Source organism: Lithobates pipiens, unplaced genomic scaffold (genome assembly GCF_037356315.1).
Source record: "Lithobates pipiens isolate NorthernLeopardFrog02 unplaced genomic scaffold, aLitPip1_a1.2 Scaffold_8, whole genome shotgun sequence".
Taxonomy (NCBI): Eukaryota; Metazoa; Chordata; class Amphibia; order Anura; family Ranidae; genus Lithobates; species Lithobates pipiens.
Window position 1 is genome coordinate 515,133,464 of NW_027507903.1, and position 26,064 is coordinate 515,159,527.

The window sequence follows — 26,064 nt, forward strand, 5'->3', positions numbered from 1 at the left end:
GAGTGGAGAGCACTGGGGGGAAAGAACAGGGGTGGAGATCACTGGGGGGGAAACAGGAGGAGAGAGCACTGGGGGCAGTGGAGAGCACTGGGGGGTGAACAGGGGGGAGAGCACTGGGGGTGGGGGGAGAGCACTGGGGTGGGAGAACAGGGGGGAGAGCACTGGGGGGAATGGAGAGCACTGGGGGGTGGGGGGAGCACGGGGGGCTGGGGGGAGAGCACTGGGGGAGGAGAACAGGGGGGAGAGCACTGGGGGGAGTGGAGAGCACTGAGGGGCGGGGGAGAGCACTGGGGGGAGAACAGGGGGGAGAGCACTGGGGGGAGTGGAGAGAACTGGGGGGGTGGGGGGAGAGCACTTGGGGGAGTGGAAAGCACTGTGGTGGGAGAACAGAGGGGGAGCGCACTGGGACGAGTGGAGAGCACTGGGGGCAGGAACGGGGGAAAGCACTGGGGGGGAGAAGAGGGGGGAGGGCACTGGGGGGAGTGGAAAGCACTGGGATGGTGGCTAGAGAAGGATGGGGAGAACTGGAGAGCGGGGGGGGGCAGAGAACTGTGGGGTGGGGCAGGAGAGTGTGGTGGGGGAAGAGAGCACTGGGGGGGCAGTAAAATAAGCTGGATAGGAGAATCGGCGGGGGGCTGCATATAGAGGAAATGATCTTTCTATATTCTCTTCCTCTCACTCCTGCAAGCATTCAGCGGCTGCATGGAGGAATATAGAAAGATAATTTCCTCTTTATGCAGCACCCCCCCCCCCCCCGTCAATCCTCCTATCCAGACACTATGGCACACAGGGCGGGCTGCACGGGCGGCATCTCCTCCTATGGATCACAGAGCTGGCTGTCTCTGTGTTCTGCGGCCATGCTGTAACACAGTCCCACCCCCTCTAGCCCGGCTCTTGTGATAGGCAGAATGTTGATTCAATCTACTATCACACGAGCAGGTCTGGGAGGGGCGGGACAGTGTTACAGCACGGCCGCTGAACACAGAGGCAGCCAGCTCTGTGATCCGCAGGAAAGAACAACAATGCATCTGCAACTAAAAGCGGCCCCGCCCCAGGGCAGGCAGCCTACCGGGAAATCTCCTGATATCCCAGTAGGCCAGTCCGGCCCTTCATGCAGTCCAGTGTGTGTTTTTTTTCTGCATCAAAAAACGCATGGATAGTAGGTTATATGGTTTTCAATTGCAAAGTTCACACCAGTGTGGTCATTTCCATTGTTTTCCAGTTCCAGAAAAAAAGTAGAACATGTTGCATTTTTTCTGAACTGGACTGTACTGGAACTGACCACACTGGTGTGAACTATGCCATTGAAAACCATATAACCTACTATCTATGCATTTTTGATGCACAAAAAACACACTGGACTGCATGTGGTGTGAACTGGCAGTTAAGGTTAAGAAAAAAAAGAGGGGGGGAAAATGTACTGGACTGCACCAAAAACACGTCAAAAACGTGCATGCAGAAAAGCATCCGGACTGCATTTCTATGTTGTGAACTGGCCATAAGTGACATTTATGTTTGCTGCTTTGTTCCTCTGCTATCAGCATGAGTCACTTCTGAGAAGTTTTCTTGACACCAAGAGAAAAATGGTGATGGTGAGGGAGCTCCAGCAGATTGACAGCCTCAGCTCTGTTCCTGTATACTGTGTGGAGAGGGGTCTCAACCTCAAAGATGTAGGAGGATTTGTTTAATCTCTGTGTATCACCTGAAGAAAGTCCCTTTACTGGATATATGTAAGGGTTTAGACCCCTTTCCCACTGAGGTTTTTTTCAGGCGCTTTGGGCTAAAAATAGCACCTGTAAAGCGCCTGAAAACCGGTTCCCCTGCAGTCCTGAGGCGATGCGCTGACAGGACGTTAAAAAAAACTCCTGCAAGCATCATCTTTGGAGAGGTGAAGGAGCATTGCATACACTGCTCCTAAACTGCTCCTGCCCATTGAAATGAATGGGCGCCGCTGCTGAACTGTTGGCAAAGCGCCGCTGCAGCGGGTCGTTTTAACCCTTTTTCAACTGCTAGCGGGGGGGGGGGGTTAAAGGGCTCCGCTAGCAGCTGAAATCCCCCACAAAAAACTACAGTAAAGCGCCACTAAAAATAGCGAGCACTTTACTGCCGACACCCCAGTGTGAAAGGGGCCGTACAACCACTTTAATTGACTTCATCTGAAGATCAAAGTTGATCCCTTAGATCTGCAGATGAATAAACAGAATGATACAAAAGTAACAATACGTTATATTGTATCCTTCTGTAGCCTCTAAGAAAATGTTATTTATGAACTTGCTGCCAACCTTCTCTGTGTACATAACCATGCCAGCTTTGATTAATTAAAGCCGACATAGTTGTTTACTGGGGGGGGGAAGAGAGACTGGACGTGCTACATGTCCTGTGTTGGAATTGAACATGAATTACTGTTATATATCTAAAGTTCTACACATCTCTTTGTACAACCGAACTCAGCCATATTGATACTTGCAGTGCCACATGTTTAAAAGGCATAGAGGAATGTGGCACCAAACAGAATCTGCATAGCAAAGGAGTTATCTTCAGGACACCTGGTGTGCACGAAGCTTCAAAGAGATTGATGATGAAGATGGCCCCAGGGCACGTAGACTGCAATACTGTACCCAGAAGCCAAGTATGGCAGGACAGTCAGTAATATAAGGAGGGCTGTCATGTGAACACTGATTGGTCCAAAGCAAATGGGACTGGCAGTAGGATGCGGTTTGGATGGTGTGTGTTTATCAAAAAGGGATTCATCAAAGAGAGCTGTCTCTCCACCATGAGGCTCAGCCAGGAAGATCTGCTAAGTATCGCTTGTATTGTATTCTGATTGTATGCTATGTACTCTTGTAACTTCTAATGATACCGTATGATAAGTATCTTTCATATTCTTGTATTATATGTTCTGATTGTAAGCTTTGTGATATTGTAATGTCTTTTTAATACTTTATGTTAGCTTTCCTAATTTCTTGGGAAATAAATAAGAACAGTGTTTTACTAGCAGCAATGTGTGTGTTTTCATAAGTAACTTTATATCAGTGTGCCTAGTAGGGTTTTATAAACTAGATATCTATGGGAAGAGACAAGTTAATAATAGTTGGTTCAGCACCGAACGTCCTTCACCCTGTGTACAAAGATCTTCTTTTTTTTGAGCGTGTGTAGCACGTCCAAAGTGTGTAATTAGTTAAGCGTTCATCCGTGTGAGGACCATGTTTCCTCTGCGTGGGATGCAGTCCTATTCATGTCAGTTGAGGCACAGCAGTGACATAGCTGCTGATCCCAATTTGACATTTGTGTGGATGCGGGTGCATGTCCCTGAACACAGACAGTGAGTGCGGGGACACACACACACAGATATCAAATTGGTAGCAGTGGCTGTGTCCATGCAGCTGCTGCGTCCCAATTGGCATGAATGGAATTACGTACATGCAAATGCTTGGAACACCTGTGCATGCCATACAGGCAACACATGGCCCTCAGACACACTTAAAGAGGAACTGCAGTCTGCTCACACAATTTGTAATAAAAACATCTTTGCCATTCTGAAGCTTCCCTCCAACCACTTTGCATATTATTTTATATATACTGTGGTTCTGTACTTGCCAAATATGCTGCAGAAATCTCCTTCCACTGAGTCTACTTCATGCATTTTAACACTGGGCAGCTGAAGCTGCTGCCTGTTCACTTCCTAGATTTACACAGAGGCACACCTCCAGCTCTGCAGCTGTGGAGCTCTCATTGGCCCTCATTCAGGCCCGGACTGGCCATAGGGCATACCGGGCGTTTGCCCGGTGGGCCGCGGTCCCTGGGCTGCATGTTGGAGCAAGAGTGGCCTCTTGATGACTGGGCAGCACGGCGGGAGGTAAGCAGCGACCGCGGTCAGGACGGGGTTAACACAGACCGCGGCGCCGCTCACCTCACGCTATATGGACATTCCTAAAGGCGGAAGAGAAGGCTCCTGTCCTGTGACATCCAGGAAGTGCCTGCAGGGGCAGACACCGCGCGGGCCGGCCGTGCTGGAGTTGTAGCTACAGCAGCAGCCTCTCTCCTAACACCAGCCTGGACACTGTGATGGCTGCACAGGGAGGAGCCGGGTGAGTGGTGGTGAAATGGAGTAGATTGGGGCTGCCTCTTTACTGGTATGGGGATGTCTGTTTGGGGCTGTCTCTTTACTAGCATGGGGCTGTCTCGTCACTGGCATGGGGCTGTCTCGTCACTGGTATGGGCTGGGGCTGTCTCGTCACTGGCATGGGGCTGTCTCGTCACTGGCATGGGCTGGGGCTGTCTCATCACTGGCATGGGGCTGTCTCGTCACTGGCATGGGGCTGTCTCGTCACTGGCATGGGGCTGTCTCATCACTGGCATGTGGCTGTCTCGTCACTGGCATGTGGCTGTCTCGTCACTGGCATGGGGCTGTCTCGTCACTGGCATGGGGCTGTCTCGTCACTGGCATGGGGCTGTCTCGTCACTGGTATGGGGCTGTCTCATCACTGGTATGGGGCTGTCTCGTCACTGGTATGGGGCTGTCTCGTCACTGGTATGGGCTGGGGCTGTCTTGTCACTGGTATGGGGCTGTCTCGTCACTGGTATGGGGCTGACTTTTTACTAGTATGGGGCTGTCTCTTTACTAGTATGGGGCTGTCTGTATGGGGCTGTCTCTTTACTGGTATGAGGCCGTCTCTTTACTGGTATGGGGCTGTCTCTTTACTGGTATGGGGCCGTCTCTTTACTGGTATGGGGCCGTCTCTTTACTGGTATGGGGCCGTCTCTTTGCTGGTCTGGGGCCGTCTCTTTGCTGGTTTGGGGCTGTCTCTTTTGCTGGTTTGGGCTGTCTCTTTTGCTGGTTTGGGCTGTCTCTTTGCTGGTTTGGGGCCGCCTCTTTGCTGGTCTGGGGCCGCCTCTTTGCTGGTCTGGGGCCGTCTCTTTGCTGGTCTGGGGCCGTCTCTTTGCTGGTTTGGGCCGTCTCTTTGCTGCTTTGAGGCTGTCTCTTTGCTGCTTTGAGGCTGTCTCTTTGCTGGTCGGGGGCTGTCTCTTTGCTGGTCGGGGGCTGTCTCTTTGCTGGTCTGGAGTCATCTTTGCTGGGGATGTCTCTTTGTAGAATTGGGGATGGTTCTCGGGATGAATATCTGGTCACCAACCACCCCCGCGAACGCCTGCCCCACATCTCCGACCTACTCCCCCCAGGGACTGGGCTGCCCAGTTTAAAATGCCCGGGCCTATTTCTTGTCCCAGTCCGGTCCTGCCCTCATTGACTCATCACTCCTCTCTTGCTGGCAAACCCTCATGAGATTTAGAGAGAGAGTTGTACATGATGTCATAAGACTAGGCTTTTTACCAGACAAGAAAGAGGAAGTGGGTTGTATAAGGTATTTACTTGCAGAATGTTTTTTTTTTTTTTAACTATCCAAAGTTAAAACAACAAGGGCAGATGATTTAATAGATAGGAAGATGAAAAAGTGACTGCATTTCCACTTTAAGTACATCTGAATGAGGCCTGAATATTACTATCAGATCATATTGTCACAATTTATGAAGAAAAGAGTGGTGTTTATATGCTAAAATATTCTAGGTACCCAGAGTAGTTTGGTATCTGTAACAAGTTTCAATATCACTGATCGTCAAAGAAATTACCGCATGTAGTATCTGTCCACCCCCATTATAACATCATCATGCCTAACACATGAAGAACAGTAATGTATTCTGCTTACTGTGACTTTTTTCTTTTAATTCATTTTTATTATTTTCCTTATACAAAACAAACGACAAACAATTTCATTCAGTCATAAGACCTTGAAGCTTAAACAGATCCTTCAATGTCTCCACATTAACATACATATCCATAACATATCTATAACAATACTGGAAGGTGGCCAGGGGGGTTATTGGAGGAGGAGAGATATCTTGTGAAAAAAAAAGGGGGGGGGGGGGTTAAATTTACCCCCTGTGTTATTTTCCTTCTTTATTATACCCTTGTGATTCCTTTACTTTAGTGTTAGTGGAATTTTTTTTTTTATATAAATAGATAAATTAATTTAAGACCTTTCTACCCTCTAGTGATTAAATTATTGGCATATTTATTAGCCTTTAACCCACTTTTAAACATTAGTCATTATTACGTGATTTTATTCCATATGTGTCCTTACTTTAGTGTGTTATTTATACTTTTGTGCTTAAGAGGATCCTTTGGGTCCTTCACCTTCCTTTATGATTTCTAAAAATTGTGTTATTTACTTATGTGTCCCCACTAATAGTTATCTCTCCTCCCCCCTTCCCCCAAACCCCCCTTCCAATAACGTTTCCATCACTTATTCACTTCACATATACCTTAAAAAAAAAAATTGTGGTTCGGTTCTCTTTTTTTTTTTTTTTTACCCTTTCTCTGATGCACCTTTGGCGGACACGAGCTCACGCAGCAACTTCTCCAATTTTCTTTCCCTTCCTTCCTCACCTCTCCCCTTGGGGACCTCTGGGGGGTTCGGGAGGGATTATCAGAATTCTTCATCTAGTATATCTTAATCTTTCTCTATCTCTCGGGACTGCTTACTGTGACTTAGATGTAAATAATAGAAAATACAATTTTTCAATAAATGGAATGCTCATTGGAGTTCCCCAACAAAATTAACAATAGAGACTTTATATTTCCCAATATAACATAACAAAAAAATCAAACTTCACTAATATCTTATCCTGATCTAATCAAGTCCTCCAAGATTTGGCAGTGTTTGCCCACTCTTTCATCAAGACATTTTCTAACATTTTTGGGGGGGCCAGACAATAGGGACTTTTTCAAAATCTGTTTTCTTTTTAGTTCAGTAAATATGAAATTATGACAGACTCAGCTCTTGGTGTGCCCTCCTCCAGTGCTGAGATGTCCAAAGTTCCCATCACTCCTCTTTACCACTGCTGCCATCTTCACTGCTTGTCATTCATTTACTTATTAGTGGCAGTTATACAGAGTCATCAATTTATGCAGCACTTTACATATGATTCATTTACATCAGTCCCTGCTCTCATGGCATGCAAATTAAAAAAGATGTATTTTTTTTGTTTTTTTTCTTAGAATCATACTTACCTGGGTGGATGCAGCATCGATCCGATGATGCGTCTGTCCCTCGGGCCTCTAACACTGAGAACCGAGCGATCCAACAACGCCAATTGCTTGGTTTTCACAGCTCTCTGCTCTGCCGGTGGCTGGTTCAGAATCTCAGTGGCCCGCTGAGAGGCTGAGCCGTGTACCAGTCCGGGAATGTGGAGACGGATCCTAACTCCATTGTCGAAAACTTTGCCCGCTGTCTGCTGAAAACGAGTCACAGGAGTGCAGAACAAACTACACTCCTGTGATCCCCAGGAGGAGTACAGCCAAGCAAGCTTTGGCTTTACTTTTCCTTTAAAGCCCCTACTCACTTAGACAGGAGCCAATTAACCTACAAGCATGACTGTGGAGTGTGGGAGGAAACTCAATTAGTGTCCTGGCCAGGTATGGAAACAAAGACCCTAACGTTATCTACTCTATTTGCCCCTTAAGTTACCATTGAGGTTTTAATTCCTGGTATGCGCACTGCAGTTAGATCTTACGCTTGTGTTGGGTCGGAGGTTCAATTTAAAAGCATACACGCACAAATACATGCACACACAACAATCTACTATACATAAAAATAATATATATGTATATATACATATATATTCCAGTACTAATAGGTGTAGTGCATAAACAAACTATGTGAAAATAAAATAAATGTGGATATGAGATTGCTGCTCCTTTAAAGTGGTTGTAAACCCTTACAAACCACTTTGACCTACAGGTAAGCCTAGATTAAGGCTTACCTGTAGGTCCAAGAAATATCTCCTAAACCAGGGATATGCAATTAGCGGACCTCCAGCTGTTGCAAAACTACAAGTCCCATCATGCCTCTGCCTCTGGGTGCCATGCTTGTGGCTGTCAGGGTCTTGCTATGCCTCATGGGACTTGTAGTTTTGCAACAGCTGGAGGTCCGCTAATTGCATATCCCTGTCCTAAACCTACACGGTTTAGGAGATATTTGCCGAAAGACAGGCACCGCTGTCTATGGCGCATTACTACTGCTTTAAAGTCCCTTTAATCATGTGTATGTGTGAAAAAAGGGCGCTCTCACTGTGAATGCTGATATCAATACATATAAACAATTGCATTAAACTTGTATATATACACAATCGTTCAAATGTTCAAAATTAGAAATTCTAAAATCAATTAAAAAAGTCCCTCATTATTGGTGATATCCTTTATCAAATATTAAAGTGCTATAAATAAAGTCGGTGCAGTCCCCCTCCTATGTGCCCACTCACTCGCCAGCTGCTATAGACTCCCATAACAGAAGTCATATGCGCTTTGCAAATCATCTTAGATGCTGGGATAAGTAGTCCTCCAACGAGGCGCCTTCTTTGTAGTTAAAGATTTTCCTTATGTGTAGTATAATGGTACAAAAAAGGGAAAGTATATAATGTAATTCCGTTAATAAAATGGTAGTATAAAACACAATATTCCAGTCACTTTGTACAAGATAAAACAAGCATAAGAAATCGAAACCAGAAGTCTGCCTCCACTTGCCTGTCACCGGCTGGATCTGACGTCACCACCCGCGGTCACGCCTTTTTTCTGCCCTTACACTACATGAGGAAGATCTTTATCTACAAAGAAGGAGCCTCATTGGAGGACTAGAAGGAGCCTTGGAGGACTACTAATCCCAGCATCTAAGATGATTTACAAAGCACATATGACTTCTGTTATGAGAGTCCATAGCAGCTGCATACCTCCCAACTTTCTGAGATGGGAACGAGGGACACCCATCAGCAAAAGTATGTATTAATAGGACGCGCCCCTTACAAGGAGAATTAATATGCTAAAAATGATTGGATAAACCCACAAGTGCTTTTTTTTTTACCAATACCATTCCTTTATATTGGCTTTTGAAATGTACAAATGCAGCAGTTTAGAAATGGGAGGATAGGTTTAACGCTGTAAAACACTTTTTGATAGACAAATAGTGCTTTTTTAATACAGATATATACATCAGACCAAAATGAGGTACAAATGAGGAGAAATGAGGGACATTTCTCCAAATCAGGGACAGTCACTCAAAATCAGGGACAGTTGGGAGGTATGCAGCTGGTGAGTGAGCGGGCACATAGGAGGCCAGCACAGACTGCACAGTCTACTATATATATCATTAGTTACAGGAACTGATGCTAAAGATTTAATTTCACGGAGAAGCCACTTTTGTATTTTGTATATACAGTATATTATATTCTGCATATTCATAGTCTAAGGTGCCACAACCCCCTTAGCAATATTTACTGGACTCATTTAACACACATTCTTTTTTTTTTGGTGTATAAAAGGAAGTTTATTTTTGGTGGTTAATGTGAGATAAGCGGAAGGATATTCACATATAACCCACTGTCTCATACTGCATAATTGCATAAGTTGCTATTTGGTTTCTAACAATAAGCTTCTATGCATTAACAAATACATGATGGGTTCCTGGTGCTAGAACCGATGACCATGGTGGACAGTTGGATTGTCCCTGCAAGTAAAAGCATAATTCAAAATCTATGGCCAGCATTACCCATAAGCCTATCACCTGATCACATTGAACAATAGACTTCATACCATAGTCAGCAATAGAAAATATCAAGGATCTGAGTGATCAACAATACATTTTTTTCTTTATTTTAGATGCAGGTGTTAAAAAAAAAAAAGGAAATTGTAACAAGACTTTCACAGATCATTAAAAAAGATAGCAATGGTGAAACTTGTGGTGACCAAAAATGTGTTAAAATCCAAAGCTTTTTTTTTTTTTTTCTTGTAATTTGTATTTGGAGTAAATATTCAGGGATCTGACCTTCTGCCAGGTTTTATATCTATCTGTGTTTCCGCTGGGGAGGTTCAAAATTACTTATTTTTATGGGTTTAAAAACTTCATTTATAAACATTATCTTTCAAACGCTTCCTTCCTCCAAGTTTCGCTTGTTAATGATTCAAACCCTGCAGAAAAAGAAATTGTTAGAAAGTATGAGTCTCAAGTACTAGTCAAGATTGCAATATTTTTTGTTACCTATAATATACTGTATATAAGCTAAGGTCTTCTGAAATATTATATCATCTCTAAAATTACCAGTGGACTGGCTATTGTTTTTTTTTTTTTTTTTATGTTGAGTTCCTAAATTTAATATACAAAATAAAAATGTGCCTTTCGAGAGTTGCAATTTTTTTTTTTTAATACACAAATACATAATCAGTGTAACATAATTCTTAAAGCAGTTGATCAATTTTCATGCCACATCCCTAAATCTAGTGTATCAAAAAAGTATCTGTAGTAACATATGGGACTTTTGAGGCACTACATTTTAGTGAAATTTGTAACATTTTGTTTCATTTCTTTTCATCGCTTCCGGACCAGGTTGGCTCCCCTGCACGAGCCATCGTAGCTGTACATCAACTCTTTAAGACGCCTCCGGTGGCGCACGCACACACCCGAAGCATGTCCCCGGAGTTGATGCGTGTGTCCGGCGGGCACGATGACTGCCAGGCACCCGCGATCAATCGTGACAGAGCGAGAACAAGGATCTGCGTGTGTGAACACACAAATCCCGGTTCTCTCAGGGTAGAGGAGAGAGATTGTGTGTTCATACTAAGTATGAACACCGATCTCTCTCCTCCCCTAGTCAGTCCCACCCCCCCCCCCTATAGTTAGAACACACCTATGGACACAAAGTTACCCTTTGATCGCTCCCTATTTTTAACCCTTTCCCTGTCATTTATACAGTAATCAGTGCATTTTTATAGCACTGATCGTTGTATAAATGTCATTGGTTCCCAAAAAGGTGTCAGAAGTGTCCAATTCGTCTGCTGCAGTATCACAGTCCCGTTAAAAATTGCTGTTCGCCGCCATTACTAGTAAGAAAAAAATATTATAATAAAAATTCCTTAAATTTATCCTGTATTTTGTAGACTCTAACTATAACTTTTGCGCAAACCAATCAATATACGCTTATTGTGATTTTTTTTTTTTTACCAAAAATATGTAGAAGAATACACATCGGCCTAAACTGAGGAAAAAATTTGTTGTTTTTTTTTTTTTAAATTGGGATATTTATCATAGCATACTAAAAGTAAAAGATATTGTGTTTTTATTCAAAGTTGTCGCTCTTTTATTTATAGTGAAAAAAATAAAAACCGCAGAGGTGATCAAATACCACCAAAAGAATTGAGCTTTCTTTTGGTGGTATTTGATCACCTCTGTGGCTTTTATTTGTTGCTAAACAAATTAAAAAAATACCGAAAATTTTGAAAAAAAAATGTTTTTTTTTGTTTCAGTTTCAAAACTTTGTAAATAAGTACGTTTTCTCCTTCACTGATGGGCACTGATGGGGTTACACTGATGGGCAATGATAAGGCAGCACTTGATGGGCACTGATGAGGTGGCACCAATGAAGTGGCACTGATGAGGGGGCATTGATGGACACTGATATGTGGCACTGATAGGCAGCACTGATGGTTGGCACTGATGGGCGACACGGATGGGCACTGATAGGTGGCACAAATTGGCACTGATAGCTGGCACGGATTGGCATGGGTGGGCGGCACGGATGGGCATGGGTAGGCGGCACAGGTGGGCATGGGTAGGGGGCACAGGTGGACAAGGGTAGGCAGCACAGGTGGGCATGGGTAGACGGCATGGATGGACACTGATAGGTGGCATGGATGGGCACTGATAGGCGGCACAGATGGGAACTGATAGGCGGCATTGTATTATAATATACTGTACTAATGGATGCGAATCAGTGCCAAACAATAATGCATGCCAATCAGTGATGCTCATTATGGGCACTGATTGGCATCCATTATGGGCACTGATTGGCATCCATTGTGGCACTGACTGGAATCCCTGGTGGTCTAGGGTGGCATACCTTGTCCTGGGCATCCCTGGTGGTCTGGTGGCATCCCTGGTGGTCCAGTGAGGGCATCCTCGGGGGGGGGGGGGGTTCTGCGCTGATAATCAATCAGCACAGACCCCCCTGTCAGAGGAGCAGCCAATGGGCTCTCCTTTACTCGTGTCTGACAGACGCGAGTGAGGAAAAGCCGATCACCGGCTCTTCCTATTTACACTGTGATCAGCCGTGATTGGACATGGCTGATTACGTGGTAAAGAGTCTGCGTCGGAGACTCTTTACTGAGATCGTAGTTGCAGGGTGTCAGACTCACACCCTGCAATAACGATCTCCGCGATGCACGCCCCCAGGGGCGTGCAGAGGCTCAAAATCCTGAAGACGTCATATGACGTCCGGTCAGGATTATGAAACCACTTTGCCACCGTCATTTTGTTATAGGGCGGGCGGCAAGTGGTTAAAGAAGTAAACATATAATAAAATACAACTTTCTAAAATGGTAATTTTAAAGCACTGCAATGATTTATAGCAAGTTTTTCTGCTCAACATGTTTCATGGACATGGTGCTATTCATCAGGAGATAGCAGACTTGAATTAACAGACATGTATTTGAATTCAAGTCTGCTAGTTCCAGATGAAGAGGACCATGTCCATGAAACGTGTTGAGCGGAAAGACTTGCTATAAATCACTGCTGTGGTTAAAAAATTACCGTTTTCGAATTGTATTTTATTATATGTTTACTACTTTAAAATAAATTAAATAAACTGTTACAAATTTCACTAAAATGTTGTGCCTCAAAAGTCACATATGTTACTACAGATACTTTTTTGATAATTCTTAAAGGGGTTGTAAACCTAAGCATTAAGGTAAAAAAAATTCTGGCAGTGACTTGCCCCCCAGCCCCCCCATTTTACTTACCAGAGCCCTAGAACTTGACCCACGGCGACACGCTGTCTCTCTGCCCATGGTTCTTGGCTCTTGATTGGATAGATTGATAGCAGCGCAGCCATTGGCTCCTGCTGCTGTCAATCAAATCCAATGATGCAGGTGCTGAGGAACGGGGCCGAGTCCTGCATTCAGCCTTTATGGAACGGAATGCTGGACTCAGGAGTGCGCCCAAAAGGTAACCCCCAGGGACAGCGCTTCTCCCAGGGGGTTATCTGATGTGGGGAGGAGCCACCGAGGGACCCCAGGAGAGCAGGTTCAGTGCCACTCTGTGCAAAACGAGCTGCACAGTAGAGGTAAGTATGATATGTTTGTTTTTTGTTTTTTTAAACAAACTTTTGGTGTCACTTTAAAGGATGACTGTACTTTATTTTAAAAAGAACTCTCATTATAAACCAAGCAACACTCTAAATATAATGTCTGCCCTTTTTGATTGTACTTTTAGAACACGTTTAAAGGCTAAGTTCACCTTTTTGGGTAGAATTTCCCTTTTTATAATAAATAGAAGCCTCTTCTAATGTCTTTTCTGCTGAAGCCATCCTAATGTGCTCTCACTTACCTCATCTATAGCAGCTTTCATAGGCGTGTGCAGGGGGTGTCCCCGAGCACACCCTAACTTCATGCAGTGCATGGTGTATCCATTCGGCTCGGGTGCCCCTATAGCAAGATGCTTGCTGTGGGTGCACTCAAAAGGAGGGAGGGGCCAGGAGCACCAAAGAGGGACCCGAGAAGAGGGGGATCTGGGCTGATCTGTGCAAAACCGCTACACAGAGGAGGTAAGTATACCATGTTTGTTCTTTTTAAAGAAACAAAAACTAGACTTTAGTATCACTTTAAGGATACATGCAAATATTGTGTGACTTAGACAAGCACACAGTGAAGTCTTTGATTGAAATCACTATGTTTATTTTACTTTATTGTACTTTAGTAATTAATAATTAATAAAACACAGATATACTTTTTGGTGGCAAATTATTTATATTTCTTGATGTTAAGGTTTTCATATATTTTTGCTTTAATGATATATGTTTCCATAGTACTGCTCTAAATTTCTTACCTCAAAGAAGCTCCAAAACTTATTTTTGTATGGCGCGTGGTGCGTTTTTTTACTGTGCTTTTTGGTGCATTTGCAGCACATTTGTCACATGGCAGATGCTTGCCTGCTACCATGCTTGGGGTGCCATTAACATTTAACAGCAATGCAAGTGCGATGCGGGAAAGCGTGCGTTTTCTATGCGGTTTGTGGTGCATTCAGAAATGCACAAATGTGAACAGAGCCTCATTGTTCATGCCAAAACACATACATTTTACTTTTAGGCCCCATTCACATCTAGCATAGTGGGAGCGCATGTTTTTTGGCTCGTTATTCCCACACCATGCATAGGGCAGCTCATTTCAATGGGCTGCTCTCCACATGGAAGAGTAGCTCATGGGACATTTTGGCATGCTACAGTTTGCACTTTTTTTTACTTCGCATTTTGTTGCACTTGTCACTTGTTTCTTCTTGTGGCAAAATGTGTGTTTGCTTCTGCATTTGGGGTGTCATTAACAATTTAAGTGTGAATAGTTCATCTTAGGTGTATAAAGGTGGCCACTATATACACTATACAGTCCTGAATACCAAACTCAGGATGGCTAATGGAGGAGTTTTCAACTGGACCCTGAGTATAAAGGTAAAGCTTGATGTAGCACCCTGATTTTTAGGCAGGGTTGCTATTCAATTTAGTTGCCAGGCGATAGTTGCACTAATTCGGCACTACGTCACTTTAAATGACAATTGCGTGGTCGTGCAACATTGCACCCAGACAAAATTGACCAAATTTTTTTTACCACAAATAGAGCTTTCTTTTGGTGGTATTTGATCGCCTCTGCGGGTTTTATTTTTTGCACTATAAAACAAAAAAGTGTGATGATTTTGAAAAAAAAAAAACACAAAATCTTGTACTTTTTGCTATAATAAATACCCCCATTTTTTTTTTCAAAAAAGCTATTTTTCTCAGTTTATGTATTCTTCTGCATTTTTTATTTTAATTTTTTTACCAAAAATATAGCAATAAGCATATATAGAGTTATAGCGTCTACAAAATAGGGGATAGATTTATAGCATTTTTATTATTATTTTTTACTAGTAATGGTGGCGATCTGCGATTTTTATCGTGACTGCGTCATTATGGCAGACACTTCGGACACTTTTGACACATTTTTGGGACCATTGGCATTTATAAAGCGATCAGTGCTATAAAAATGCACTGATTACTGTAAAAATATCATTGGCAGGGAAGGGCTTAACACTAGGGGGCGATCAAGGGTTTAACTGTGTTCCCTAGGTGTGTTTCTAACTGTAGGGGGAGGAGAAGTGAGGGATCGTGGTTCCTAGCTAAAAGGAACTCACGATCTGTCATGCCTCACAGAACAGAACATGGATTTGTGTGTTTACACACACACACACTTTCCTGTTCTGCCTCTCGTGCCCGCGATCGCTTGTGGACTGCGCCACCATTGGCCACAAGAACAGGCACCGCCACGGTTCAGCAAGCGCATGCCCGCTCCTCTGGCAGCACGGTTGCCTGCTATCCCCATCCCGCGAGCTGACATATAGCTACGATGGCTCATGCCCACTGCTGCAGGGTGTCTGCTATCCCGATCCCACGAGCTGACGTATAGCTACGATGGCTCGTGCTGACCTGCCGCAGTAAAATGACAGAGGCTGGTCGGCAAGGGGTTTAAAAGTATCTGTGAGTGCCAAGCCAGGGACCCAGCAGGGAAGCAGGGGTGGCGCTTGAGGAATATGCTGAGTTTTACCAGTGGAAGAGCTCAGGGGATACAGTGGTTAGTGGATCTGAAGCCTAGTCAAAGACTGGGAGTTTGTTGAGTAAAGGACCACACTGAGTGACTGTGGAGTAAGCGGAGAACTGTTTGTGTTGCCAATAGTTGAATACAACTACCGTTAGTAACTGCTACAAGATTGTTGCCATAGGAGACAGCGATCCTACCTATACAGAAGTGGTGTCTGGCTGGAGGCCTTCACCTGTATAGCTGTCTTCCTAAAGAAGTCTTGGAGTCTTCCAATTATCATTGCATCTACTTAAGGGTGTCCTGGCCCTAAACCCCTCTTCCTCTGTTCTGTTCAAGAGACAATACATTTCTTTGCATTCAAAAAGTGTCTGGCGCCCACCTTCACCTTCATCTTGCAGTCCACCCACCATGCCTTGTAACCTGATCCTGAAGGTCGCCAATAGGCCTCAAGGGACTTGGGACTTTGCTACATTGGTCTACTCTAGGACAAAAAGAATGTTTTTTCTATTGTGCAAAAGAGGTACATTTATGGTATGTTTGTACATAGGGAAAAAAGGTGAATTTAGCCTCTTGGTTAGCCTGGAGTTTTACTGTAATGTTCTAAAATAATTAAACTAGCAATCATTGATAAAGAACTAAAAAACAGCTAAATATACAATAATATATATTAGCATATACAGTATATCAATCAAATTCTGACCCTTAACAGACACACACACATAAAATAATAGTGTCATCTTCCTAAGAATGGGTGATTTACAAGACAAATAATTTTGCCACATGTTATTTGGTCGTGTATTTATCTGCCTAGAGTTCCACTTTAAGAATTCTGCAAGACAGCCAAAAAAAGTTTATTGTATGCTTCTTTTTTTTTTTCTGAGAAAAATAAAAATTACCTGTTTTTAAATGTCTTGATTATTTTCATGGATATATTATGTTGAATTCCAAATCATCGGGGCATTCTTCCACTGAGAAAGATAAGTCTAAGAAAGTTAATGGAATGTTAAAATTCAAGACACTTTCAGTGTTTTCATATTTCATGACTATAAATCATGATTTTCATCATATTCTCCCTGTCTGCACAGGAGGTGTACTGTACATATAGGCAGTAGTGCCTTATTTCACTTGCTGTTCACTGGAACTCAAAGCACAATGCTGCATGCAAAATGTAGGGTATATACAAGACAAAAGTTATTGAAATCATTTTCATTCATGTCATTTGCTGTTTACAGTCAGACTATACAGTGTATATATATATATATATATATATATATATATATATATATATATATATATATATACACACAAATACAGTATCTCACAAAAGTGAGACTTTTGCACAGTACTGTGTGTGTGTGTGTGTGTGTGTGTGTGTGTGTGTGTGTGTGTGTGTGTATACACACACACACACACACACACACAGTATCACACAAAAGTGAATACACACCTCACATTTTTGTGATTATGTTATTATATTTTAATTTATAGCATTTGTTTTATGTGTTTTTTTTCTGGATTTTTGGTTGATATTCTGTCTCTATCATTTAAAATTCACCCATGATAAAAATGACAGACCCTGAATGGGCAAACTTACAAAATGTCCCCACTATAATATATATATATATATATATATATATATATATATATATATTACACATATACACACATTATCTCACAAAAGTGAGTACACCCCTGACATTTCTGTAAATATTTTATTATATCTTTTCATGTGACAACACGGAAGAAGTGACACTTTACTACAATGTACATTAGTGAGTGTACAGCTTGTATAACAGTGTAATTTTGCTGTCCCCTCAAAATGACTCAACACGCAGCCATTAATGTCTAAACTGCTGGCAACAAAAGTGAGTACAGCCCTAAGTGAAAAACTGGGCCCAAAGTATCAATATTTTGTGTGGCCATCGTTATTTTTCAGCACTGCCTTAACCCTCTTGGGCATGGAGTTCACCAGAGCTACATAGTTTGCCACTGGAATCCTCTTCCATGATGCCATCACAGAGCTGGTGGATGTTAGAGACCTTGCGCTCCTCCACCTGCCATTTGAGGATGCCCCACAGATGCTCAATAGGGTTTAGGTCTGGAGACATGCTTGCACAGTCCATCACCTTTACCCTCAGTTTCTTTAGCAAGGCAGTGGTTATCTTGAAAGTGTGTGTGGGGTCGTTATCATGTTTCAATACTGCCCTATGGCCCAGATTTCGAAGGGAGGGGATCATGCTCTGCTTCAGTATGTCACAGTACATGTTGGCATTTATGGTTCCCTCAATGAACTGTAGCTCCCCAGTGCCGGCAGCACTCATGAAACCCCAGACCATGACACTCCCACCACCATGCTTGACTGTAGGCAAGACACACTTGTCTTTGTACTCCTCACCTTGTTGCTACCACACGCGCTTGACACCATCTGAACCAAATAAGTTTATCTTGGTCTTATCAGACCACTAGACATGGTTCCAGTAATCCATGTCCTTAGTCTGCTTGTCTTCAGCAAACTGTTTGCGGGCTTTCTTGTGCATCATCTTTAGAAGAGGCTTCCTTCTGGGACAACAGCCATGCAGACCAATTTGATGCAGTGTATGGTCTGAGCACTGATAGGCTGACCCCCATCCCTACAACCTCTGCAGCCATGCTGGCAGCACTCATACGTCCATTTGCCAAAGACAACCTCTGGATATGACGCTGAGCATGTGCACTCAACTTCCTTGGTCGACCATGGTGAGGCCTGTTCTGAGTGGAACCTGTCCTGTTAAACCGCTGTATGGTATTGGCCACCGTGCTTCAGCTCAGTTTCAGGGTCTTGGCAATCTTCTTATAGCTTATGCCACCCGATTTAACACACGTGCTTCCCATTCACACCTGAGACCTTGTAACACTAATGAATCACATGACACAGGGGAGGGAAAATGGCTAATTGGGCCTAATTTTGACATTTTCACTTAGGGGTGTACTCACTTTTGTAGCCAGCGGCTTAGACATTAATGGCTGTGTGTTGAGTTATTTTGAGGGGACAGCAAATCAACACTGTGTTATACAAGCTGTACACTCACTACTTTACATTGTAGCAAAGTGTAATTTCTTCAGTGTTTTCACATATAAAGATATAATAGAATACTTACAAAAATGTGAGGGGTGTATTCACTTATGTGAGCTACTATCTATCTATCTCTCTATCTCTCTCTCTCTCAATATATATTGTGGTAGAGCGAGGCTCTGTCTCTATGAAATTAGAGGTAAAAGAGACAGAGTTTGCATATCTATGGACTGCAGGACTACAGAGTGTAGAGTTTAAATGGAGAAAACCACTCTGTCAGTTTTCTCCAGGTTTTTCTAGCTCTGGATGGGATTCTGTAGTTTGGAGATCCCTGAGAGTCATGGGTGGGACGGGATCTCCAACCCTGTGTTCGGGTCTTGAGGATAGCGAGCAGGGTGTGTGCCCAGCTGCACACAGCCCATATAACGAGGGGCTGTTGGCAGGGCCGTCTTTAATATTGATTGGACCCTGGGCAAAATTTTTCTTCCCCCCCCCACCATGCAATTTTGCTCTGCACCTGCTCTGAGACAAACAATAAGTAGCAGCTAGACTTAAAATCATTCTACTGTATCAGATCAGGCAGCAATTGCGATTGGTTGCCAGTGGTTACAGCATATCATTACTGCTTAATGACTGGTTGCTAGAGGTTACAGCACACATTACAGCTCACTGATTAGTTGCTAGAGGTTACTGTTAAGTAATACTGCTCACTGATTATTTTCTAGAGGTTACAGCACATCATCTCCTCACTGCAGGGGAGCAGCCGCATCTATTTACTTAGTAATGCTGCCGATATTTACATTTGAATTCCGGTTATTTACATGTAAACATAGGGTCTGCAGGTGAGTCATCTGTACACAACAATAAGGCAAAGCTGGGCAGCATTAGTACCATCACTTCACACTGAGATATCAGGACACAGTACAGGACTAAAACTTCAAGGGACAAGGGAATTTACACTGGGATAGTTGGCAAGTATGAGGCAGCTGCTTTGGGCCCCACAACAATGACAGGGCCCAGTGCAGCTGCCCCTTTTGCCCTGCCTTAAAGACGGCCCTGGCTGTTGGGAGTAGAGTGCGGAGGATGGTGGAGTGTGCGCAGCTTGCTGCTGTTTGAAGACAGACCTGTGTTTGGAGAGTGGTCTGCCCTGTGGGAGACTGTAGCCCGTGTAAGGGGGATTCTTTGCCCAGGAACGGCTGGATAGCCTTGAGAGTTGGGAAGACTACGGAAGCCAGTGAGTCCAGGGGGCTGGAAAGAATCGATAAGTCTGTTGGGAGCAAGCAGAGGAACTGCTGACGAGAGAGCCAGGTGGCTTGGTATGTTTTCATTTATGTGTGCTGAATGAAGTTAAACCCCTGCGTGGAATTCCTGGATGCACTGTTTTGTTTTCCCTTTAATAAACATGGGCTACCAGGCCCTAAACTATAAATGCCTGTCTGATGTGGACTGAAAATGCATCTAACCACTTGAGCTAAACACTCCAATGTCACACACTATATATATATATATATATATATATATATATATATATATATATATATATATATATATATGTATATATATAATATATTGCTAATTTTATTTATCAAATTAAATTCAAAAAAAAAATTGTAAAAATATTATTGATTAGTTATATAAGGAGCTCAGGGAGGAGATGCAGCAGTACATTGAATTTCCCAGTGAATGGCTGGGGGGGGAATCGGCCCAAGCCTGATTATTGGATTAGCTCTCAACACAGCCAGAACACTGGCTCTGCAATGAACTAACACCAAATGAGGGAACATGGAAGTAGCAGGGAGTGTCTAGCCAGAATTTAACTAACTAGTGCTAAACAGGAGGGGATGAGAGGGAGCTGCTAAATCACATGAGTAAACAAGTTGTAGTGGCCCTTACCACTACAAGATTTCAGCATACATCAAAACAATAGAAATCTGATTCGGTTCAATACTACACAGAAAATATACATTTAGGTGGGACAGAGCACATACCATCTTGTATCGTAACATGTATATACTTTATGAGATCATTGAACAGTCCAGGTGTCTCCACTCTGCAGCAATACTTTCCTTCATCATTCATAATTAAATCACGAATGGTTAGGGACACATTTCCCTGTGCTATGTCCCCCAGTAACTGATATTTGTTAGATATCCTCGTGGTCACTTTGCTGCCATCTGTCTCGATGATGATATTGTTACAACTGATTTTTGTGCAACTGCCTTTACCCCAGCACATGGTGGTTGTGCCACTGCTGATGTCATAGTTGCAGGGTAAGGTCACTGTATCATATAATGATCCTCTCACATGGTCATCTGATATCACAGCTGCCAATTTAAAGAAAAATAGATTTGCATATAACAACTGAATATAATAAAATTACATTTTTATTCTGCTGCTGTAATTCTGCAATAGGCTACGAGGAATTTAAAATGTTACATTTACAAACAGAACATAAATTTAACTAATATTGAATCGTTTTTAAGGCTTCACACCTGCTTTTTTTTTTTTAGAAACACACAACAGTCCATTTAACATGGTTTCCTATGGGACACGTTCACATCTATGTTTTTTTTTTTTTTCTTTTTCAAGAGTTTTATTGAGTTTTAATACAAAAATAAAGTAAATAATATTTCTGAAGTGAAATCAATTAAAAGGTACATTGTATCCGTGAATACTAAGAACATGACAGGGAACATAAGAATGGCTTAAAGGGGTTGTAAAGGTAAATGTTTTTTCACCTTAATGCATTCTATGCATTAAGGTGAAAAAACATCTCACACTGCCGGCGCCCCCAGTCCCCCCGTTTGACTTACCTGACCCCTCGAAAATCCCGCGCTCGCCCCCGCCGTCCTCTTCGCCGCTCAGCCTGGCCGCTGATTGGCTGGAGTGGATGGATTGAAAGCAGCGCAGCCATTGGCTCGCGTTGCTGTCAATCACATCCAATGACGCAGCGCGCCGGGGGGCGGGGCCTTGTGATACAGCGAGCGGCTATAGCCGCCGGCTGTATCACGGGAGCGCGCCCGCAGTGCTTCTCACCAATGCGAGGGAGCTCGCATGAATGTGAGAAGCACCTGCGGGAGGAAGCTGAGACAGCCGCCGAGGGACCCCAGAAGAGCAGGTTCGGGGCCACTCTGTGCAGAACGAGCTGCACAGTGGAGGTAAGTATGACATGTTTGTTATTTTAAAAAAATAAAAAATTTTACTTTACAACCCCTTTAAAGTACCAAGAGGAGAGGGAAATACATTAATGCAAGGAAATGACAGAAATCGTTACATAAACACATAAATATTGAGATTGCAAAGGAATATAGCAATCGTAGAAAGTAGAATTAGGTATGTAATAGAAACAAGCTCCTGATCCGAGTATAAAGAGTTACAATAACTCAGTTTAATTTGTTATCGGGAGTGTGCTATATTACGGCATTCCTGTATTTTTATTCTCTAAATGATAATGGCAGATATCCATTTTTAAAAAGAGGTCAGGGACTTTTTTAAATGCAAAACCGTACTTTTTTATTTACTTTTTTGGTTCCATAAACTTCAATGGAGTAGTGTGTTTTTTGCCACGATTTTATCACATTTTCATTTTTTAATCTGCCCAACAACAAATTGGTAAAAAAAAAACAAAAAAAACATAAAAACACAAGATGCAAATCGCAGTAAAATCACGTGTGCAAAAACGCAAAAAGCACTGCAGAAACAATCAAAAGCAAACTGCATGGTGTGAACTAATGCAGTTAATAAGTCACAAACACATACTAATTCTCTCACTTCCAATCTCTCTACACTAGCCCTTACTATAGCCAAAATACTAACCCCCCCCCCCCCCCCCTCCGCTAAGCTTGCGTGTAGGCCAACACTAAAACTCCCTGTAATCCTAACTAGGCATGAGTTTGGGTATGTTGGGCTCTAAGTCTAAACCCATCTGAGAGAGCCTAGCAGGAAGCTATCACTGTACTGAGCCAATCATAGGTGACTGAGGCATTCTCTGTCTGGCAGCCACACAAATACAGAGCTGAAGGATGGGGAATGCCAGGATGCAGATGATTGGCTCAGTCAAGTGACAGCTTCCTGGGGGGTTCGCTCAGGTTGGTTCAGACTAGTTTCCGAACATGTCCAAGCTCATCCATAATCTTAAGGGCAACCCTAATGCCACGTACACACGACAAGACTTTTCGAGGGACTAGGTCCGACGGTCTTTCTGACGAAGTTCCAATGGACATGGCCACACACAACCACACCAAAGTCCGGATTCAAACGTGATGACGTACAACCGGACTAGATTAAGGAAGTTCGTAGCCAGTAGCCAATAGCTGCCCTAGCGTCGGTTTTCATCCGTCGGACTAGCATACACACAAATGGATTTCTCAGTCCGGTGGAGTTCTGGTGGAAAAATTTAAAACATGTTCTATTTCTAAAGTCTGCCAGATTTTTGGCAAGCAAAGGTCGGATGGAGCCCACACACGATCGAATTTTCCGACGGACTATTTCCGTCGGACCTCTGCTGTCAAAAAGTCGGGTCGTGTGTACGTGGCATTCTATTCCTTCTTGTAAACTTAACCCCCTCTATAACCATAACCCTTTACTAAACCTATCCCCTTGTCTGCGCATGCACCTCTCCTGCACTAAGATCCTTTGCATATAACTGTACTTTACTGAAAGATACTGACTGACTGAAGTTCTGGTGCTAAGTAAGCTGACTTCAGCCACCATAGAAGCAGTCCAGAAAATTGGCATCTAATCGTACAACACTGAATGATCATGGTTTCCTTAAAACTTTAGAATTTCAATAAGTACTTTGGCAGGATAAATATTAAAAGGTGAAGAATGTCCCACAAAAATCAGGATTCTTGGTTAGTATAACACTTTCCATGTGAGAACACTGAAACCTCAGCCCTGGTAGGTGGAAGGTTATAGGCAGGTGCAGGTCCCCCTCTGTTCTGTAGGTGGCACTGTGCCATTATTACAGATGGATTGGGGTCTGTTAGAGGAATTGGTCCTCTAGAGACTCCACCAGTATCTCAGGGGGGCCAGCTGTCTTATTGGACACTGAAGCCTCTTGAGATCTCCAGAAACCATCTTAATGTGGGACCTTATATAATAGGGTACCCACATCATTTGTGCCCACCTAGAGCAAGTGGAGGGTTGCAGGGAAAGGTTCCTGGCAAGTAGAGTCAGCTCAGGGACAACTTCCAGTATCCGGACCAGCAATTTACCAGTGCCTACAAAAACTGTCTTTATTCATTATCGCCATAGTTGTGTGCAGCCTAAAGCTCAAACACACGTGTGTGTGTGTCTACATATATAAGACCACGGCACATTGATCTCCCTGCCAGCACAGTGAAAGAGGTGTGTAAACACTTCTCTTATGGCAGTGCCAGTAAGAGGGAGATCTTTGCCATATTCCTGCCAGCACACAGAGCGATAATGCTGATGCGCATGGGGTAATTAGGGTGTGCCCAGGCACATCTGGCACACCCTGGTTCACACCTAGGATTACCACTAATGTATATAGAATATACAAGATGAATTGCAACATCAAAAACGGTGTATCTGGTCTCTCCCTGATTGGGTACCCTGGGCCTAGGCCCTGCTTACAAGGTTGCTACCCAAAGTATGTTTTAGGATGTGTGTTTGTTCACAAAAAGAAAATATTTTGCCATGTTAAATTGGAGAGACAAGGAGTCTCTTTTTTTTTTTTTATTGGCCAGGCTGGTAAAATGCTGGAAAGCCCTTCTTCTTGCACAGAGACTTACAGGATAAGTTCATCTTTGTTCACCCTTTTTTTTTTTCTTCTAAATTCCAGCTCCCCTATGTACTTTTTTTGAAAAAATATCAAAGCTTTCCATTAAATCTACAGACACTTACTTCACTTGTCCTCATCCATGTTTCCAAATGTATCCATTACTTCCTGGTCAGACTTTAGGTTATGACACAGGAAGGAGTTGACCAGCTGACCTCAGCACACACCCTACATCATCCACCCTCCTACCTACCCGCCCATTCCCAGCTGCACATTTTTTAAATGAAATGCAATCAGTGATCACCCTTCTTACTAAATACACAGTATACAATCAGATTGCATAGTGTATGGCCATCTATATACAAGTACATAGGAGGAAGTGGACTACAGAACCACACCCCTCTATGGTATGGACAGTAACAGAAGGACAGTGTCCTAAAGTCCTATCCAGTTGTTGTGCTGATTACAGTACAGCGGGTGGTTTTTGTTTCCTTAGGATAGAGAGTGTCTTACTGGCAGAGTCACCAGGCGAAAATAAAGAGAAAAAAACAGTAAAAATATAATGAATTCAGTCACTACCAAAAAACCTACTTGGAACAGATAAACTACAATATATTACATTTTTGGTAATGGGGAGTTAGATACCTTTGAAGGCTTTTGCATTTATTTTCACCAGGTATTCCTTGAAAAGCACATTTTCTGTCCTAGGATGATAAAGCTCATTTATTCCATCATGTAGAGAGAGTTGTTGCTGTTCCAGGTTGGTGGTAGTGTGTGTGTGTGTGTCTGTTATATGTGGATAACAGACGATTACAAGAGATTTCAGTTCAATTCACAGAAATTGACAAGCACACTGCTTTTATGGCAGGATCAACAGGTATTTTCTGTGCTACCTGAAAATATAGTTAGCCTGCAAAATTAAAACAAATTCAGCTACCACATATTAATAACTGTTATTATGCAATATAATACATATTTCTTCTTAGGTGTAGATACCTCATAGAACGCCTTTTTTTTTAAATGAATACAAGCCATTTTCTGATTGGACAAGGTGGAGAGGAGGGGCAGTGACATAACAATATCCACCTCATCCAATCAGAGAATGCCTTGTATCCCTAGAGAAAGATGCAAAGTAAATCTTCTGAGCCTGAAAAATAAAACAAATTCATCCACCACATCATGGGCGTCCGCAGCAGGGGGCAAGGGGGGGTCAAGTGTCCCCCCCCTGGAATCCCCAAGGTGTTGCAGCCGCCGACATGCTGCATTTTTTTACTGAGTCCGCCGGCGGCTGCATCCTCCGCTCTCTCCTATGGATCACAGTACTGGCTGGCTCTGTGTTCGGCAGCCGCTCTGTAACACGGTCCCACCCCCCCAGACTGGCTCGTGTGATAATAGAGAGAATCAACGTTCCGCCTATCACATGAGCCGGTCTGAGGGGGCGGGACTGTGTTACAGAGAGGCTGCCGAACACGAAGCCAGCCAGCGCTGTGATCCACAGGAGGAGATGCTGCAGGTACAGCCCACCCTGTGTGCCTGGATAGGAGGATTGGGGGGGGGGGCTGCATTCTCCTATCCAACTTATTTTACTGTCCCCAGTTCACCCTGTGC

The 26,064-nt window shown here is 43.3% G+C and overlaps 1 protein-coding gene across 1 annotated transcript in view; it reads right to left on the reverse strand.

Moving 5' to 3' along the window:
• Positions 1 to 9,362: 9,362 nt before the first annotated feature.
• Positions 9,363 to 26,064, reverse strand: part of LOC143963452 (hepatitis A virus cellular receptor 1 homolog) — a 68,612-nt gene continuing 51,910 nt past the window's right edge. Inside the window, exons 2-4 of the mRNA XM_077473083.1 lie at positions 20,702 to 21,037; positions 16,558 to 16,644; positions 9,363 to 10,015 (exon numbers count right to left, since the gene is read on the reverse strand). Coding sequence (XP_077329209.1) covers positions 16,583 to 16,644; positions 20,702 to 21,037 — 398 coding nt within the window. The 3' untranslated portion in view covers positions 9,363 to 10,015; positions 16,558 to 16,582. The remainder of the gene's footprint in view (positions 10,016 to 16,557; positions 16,645 to 20,701; positions 21,038 to 26,064) is intronic.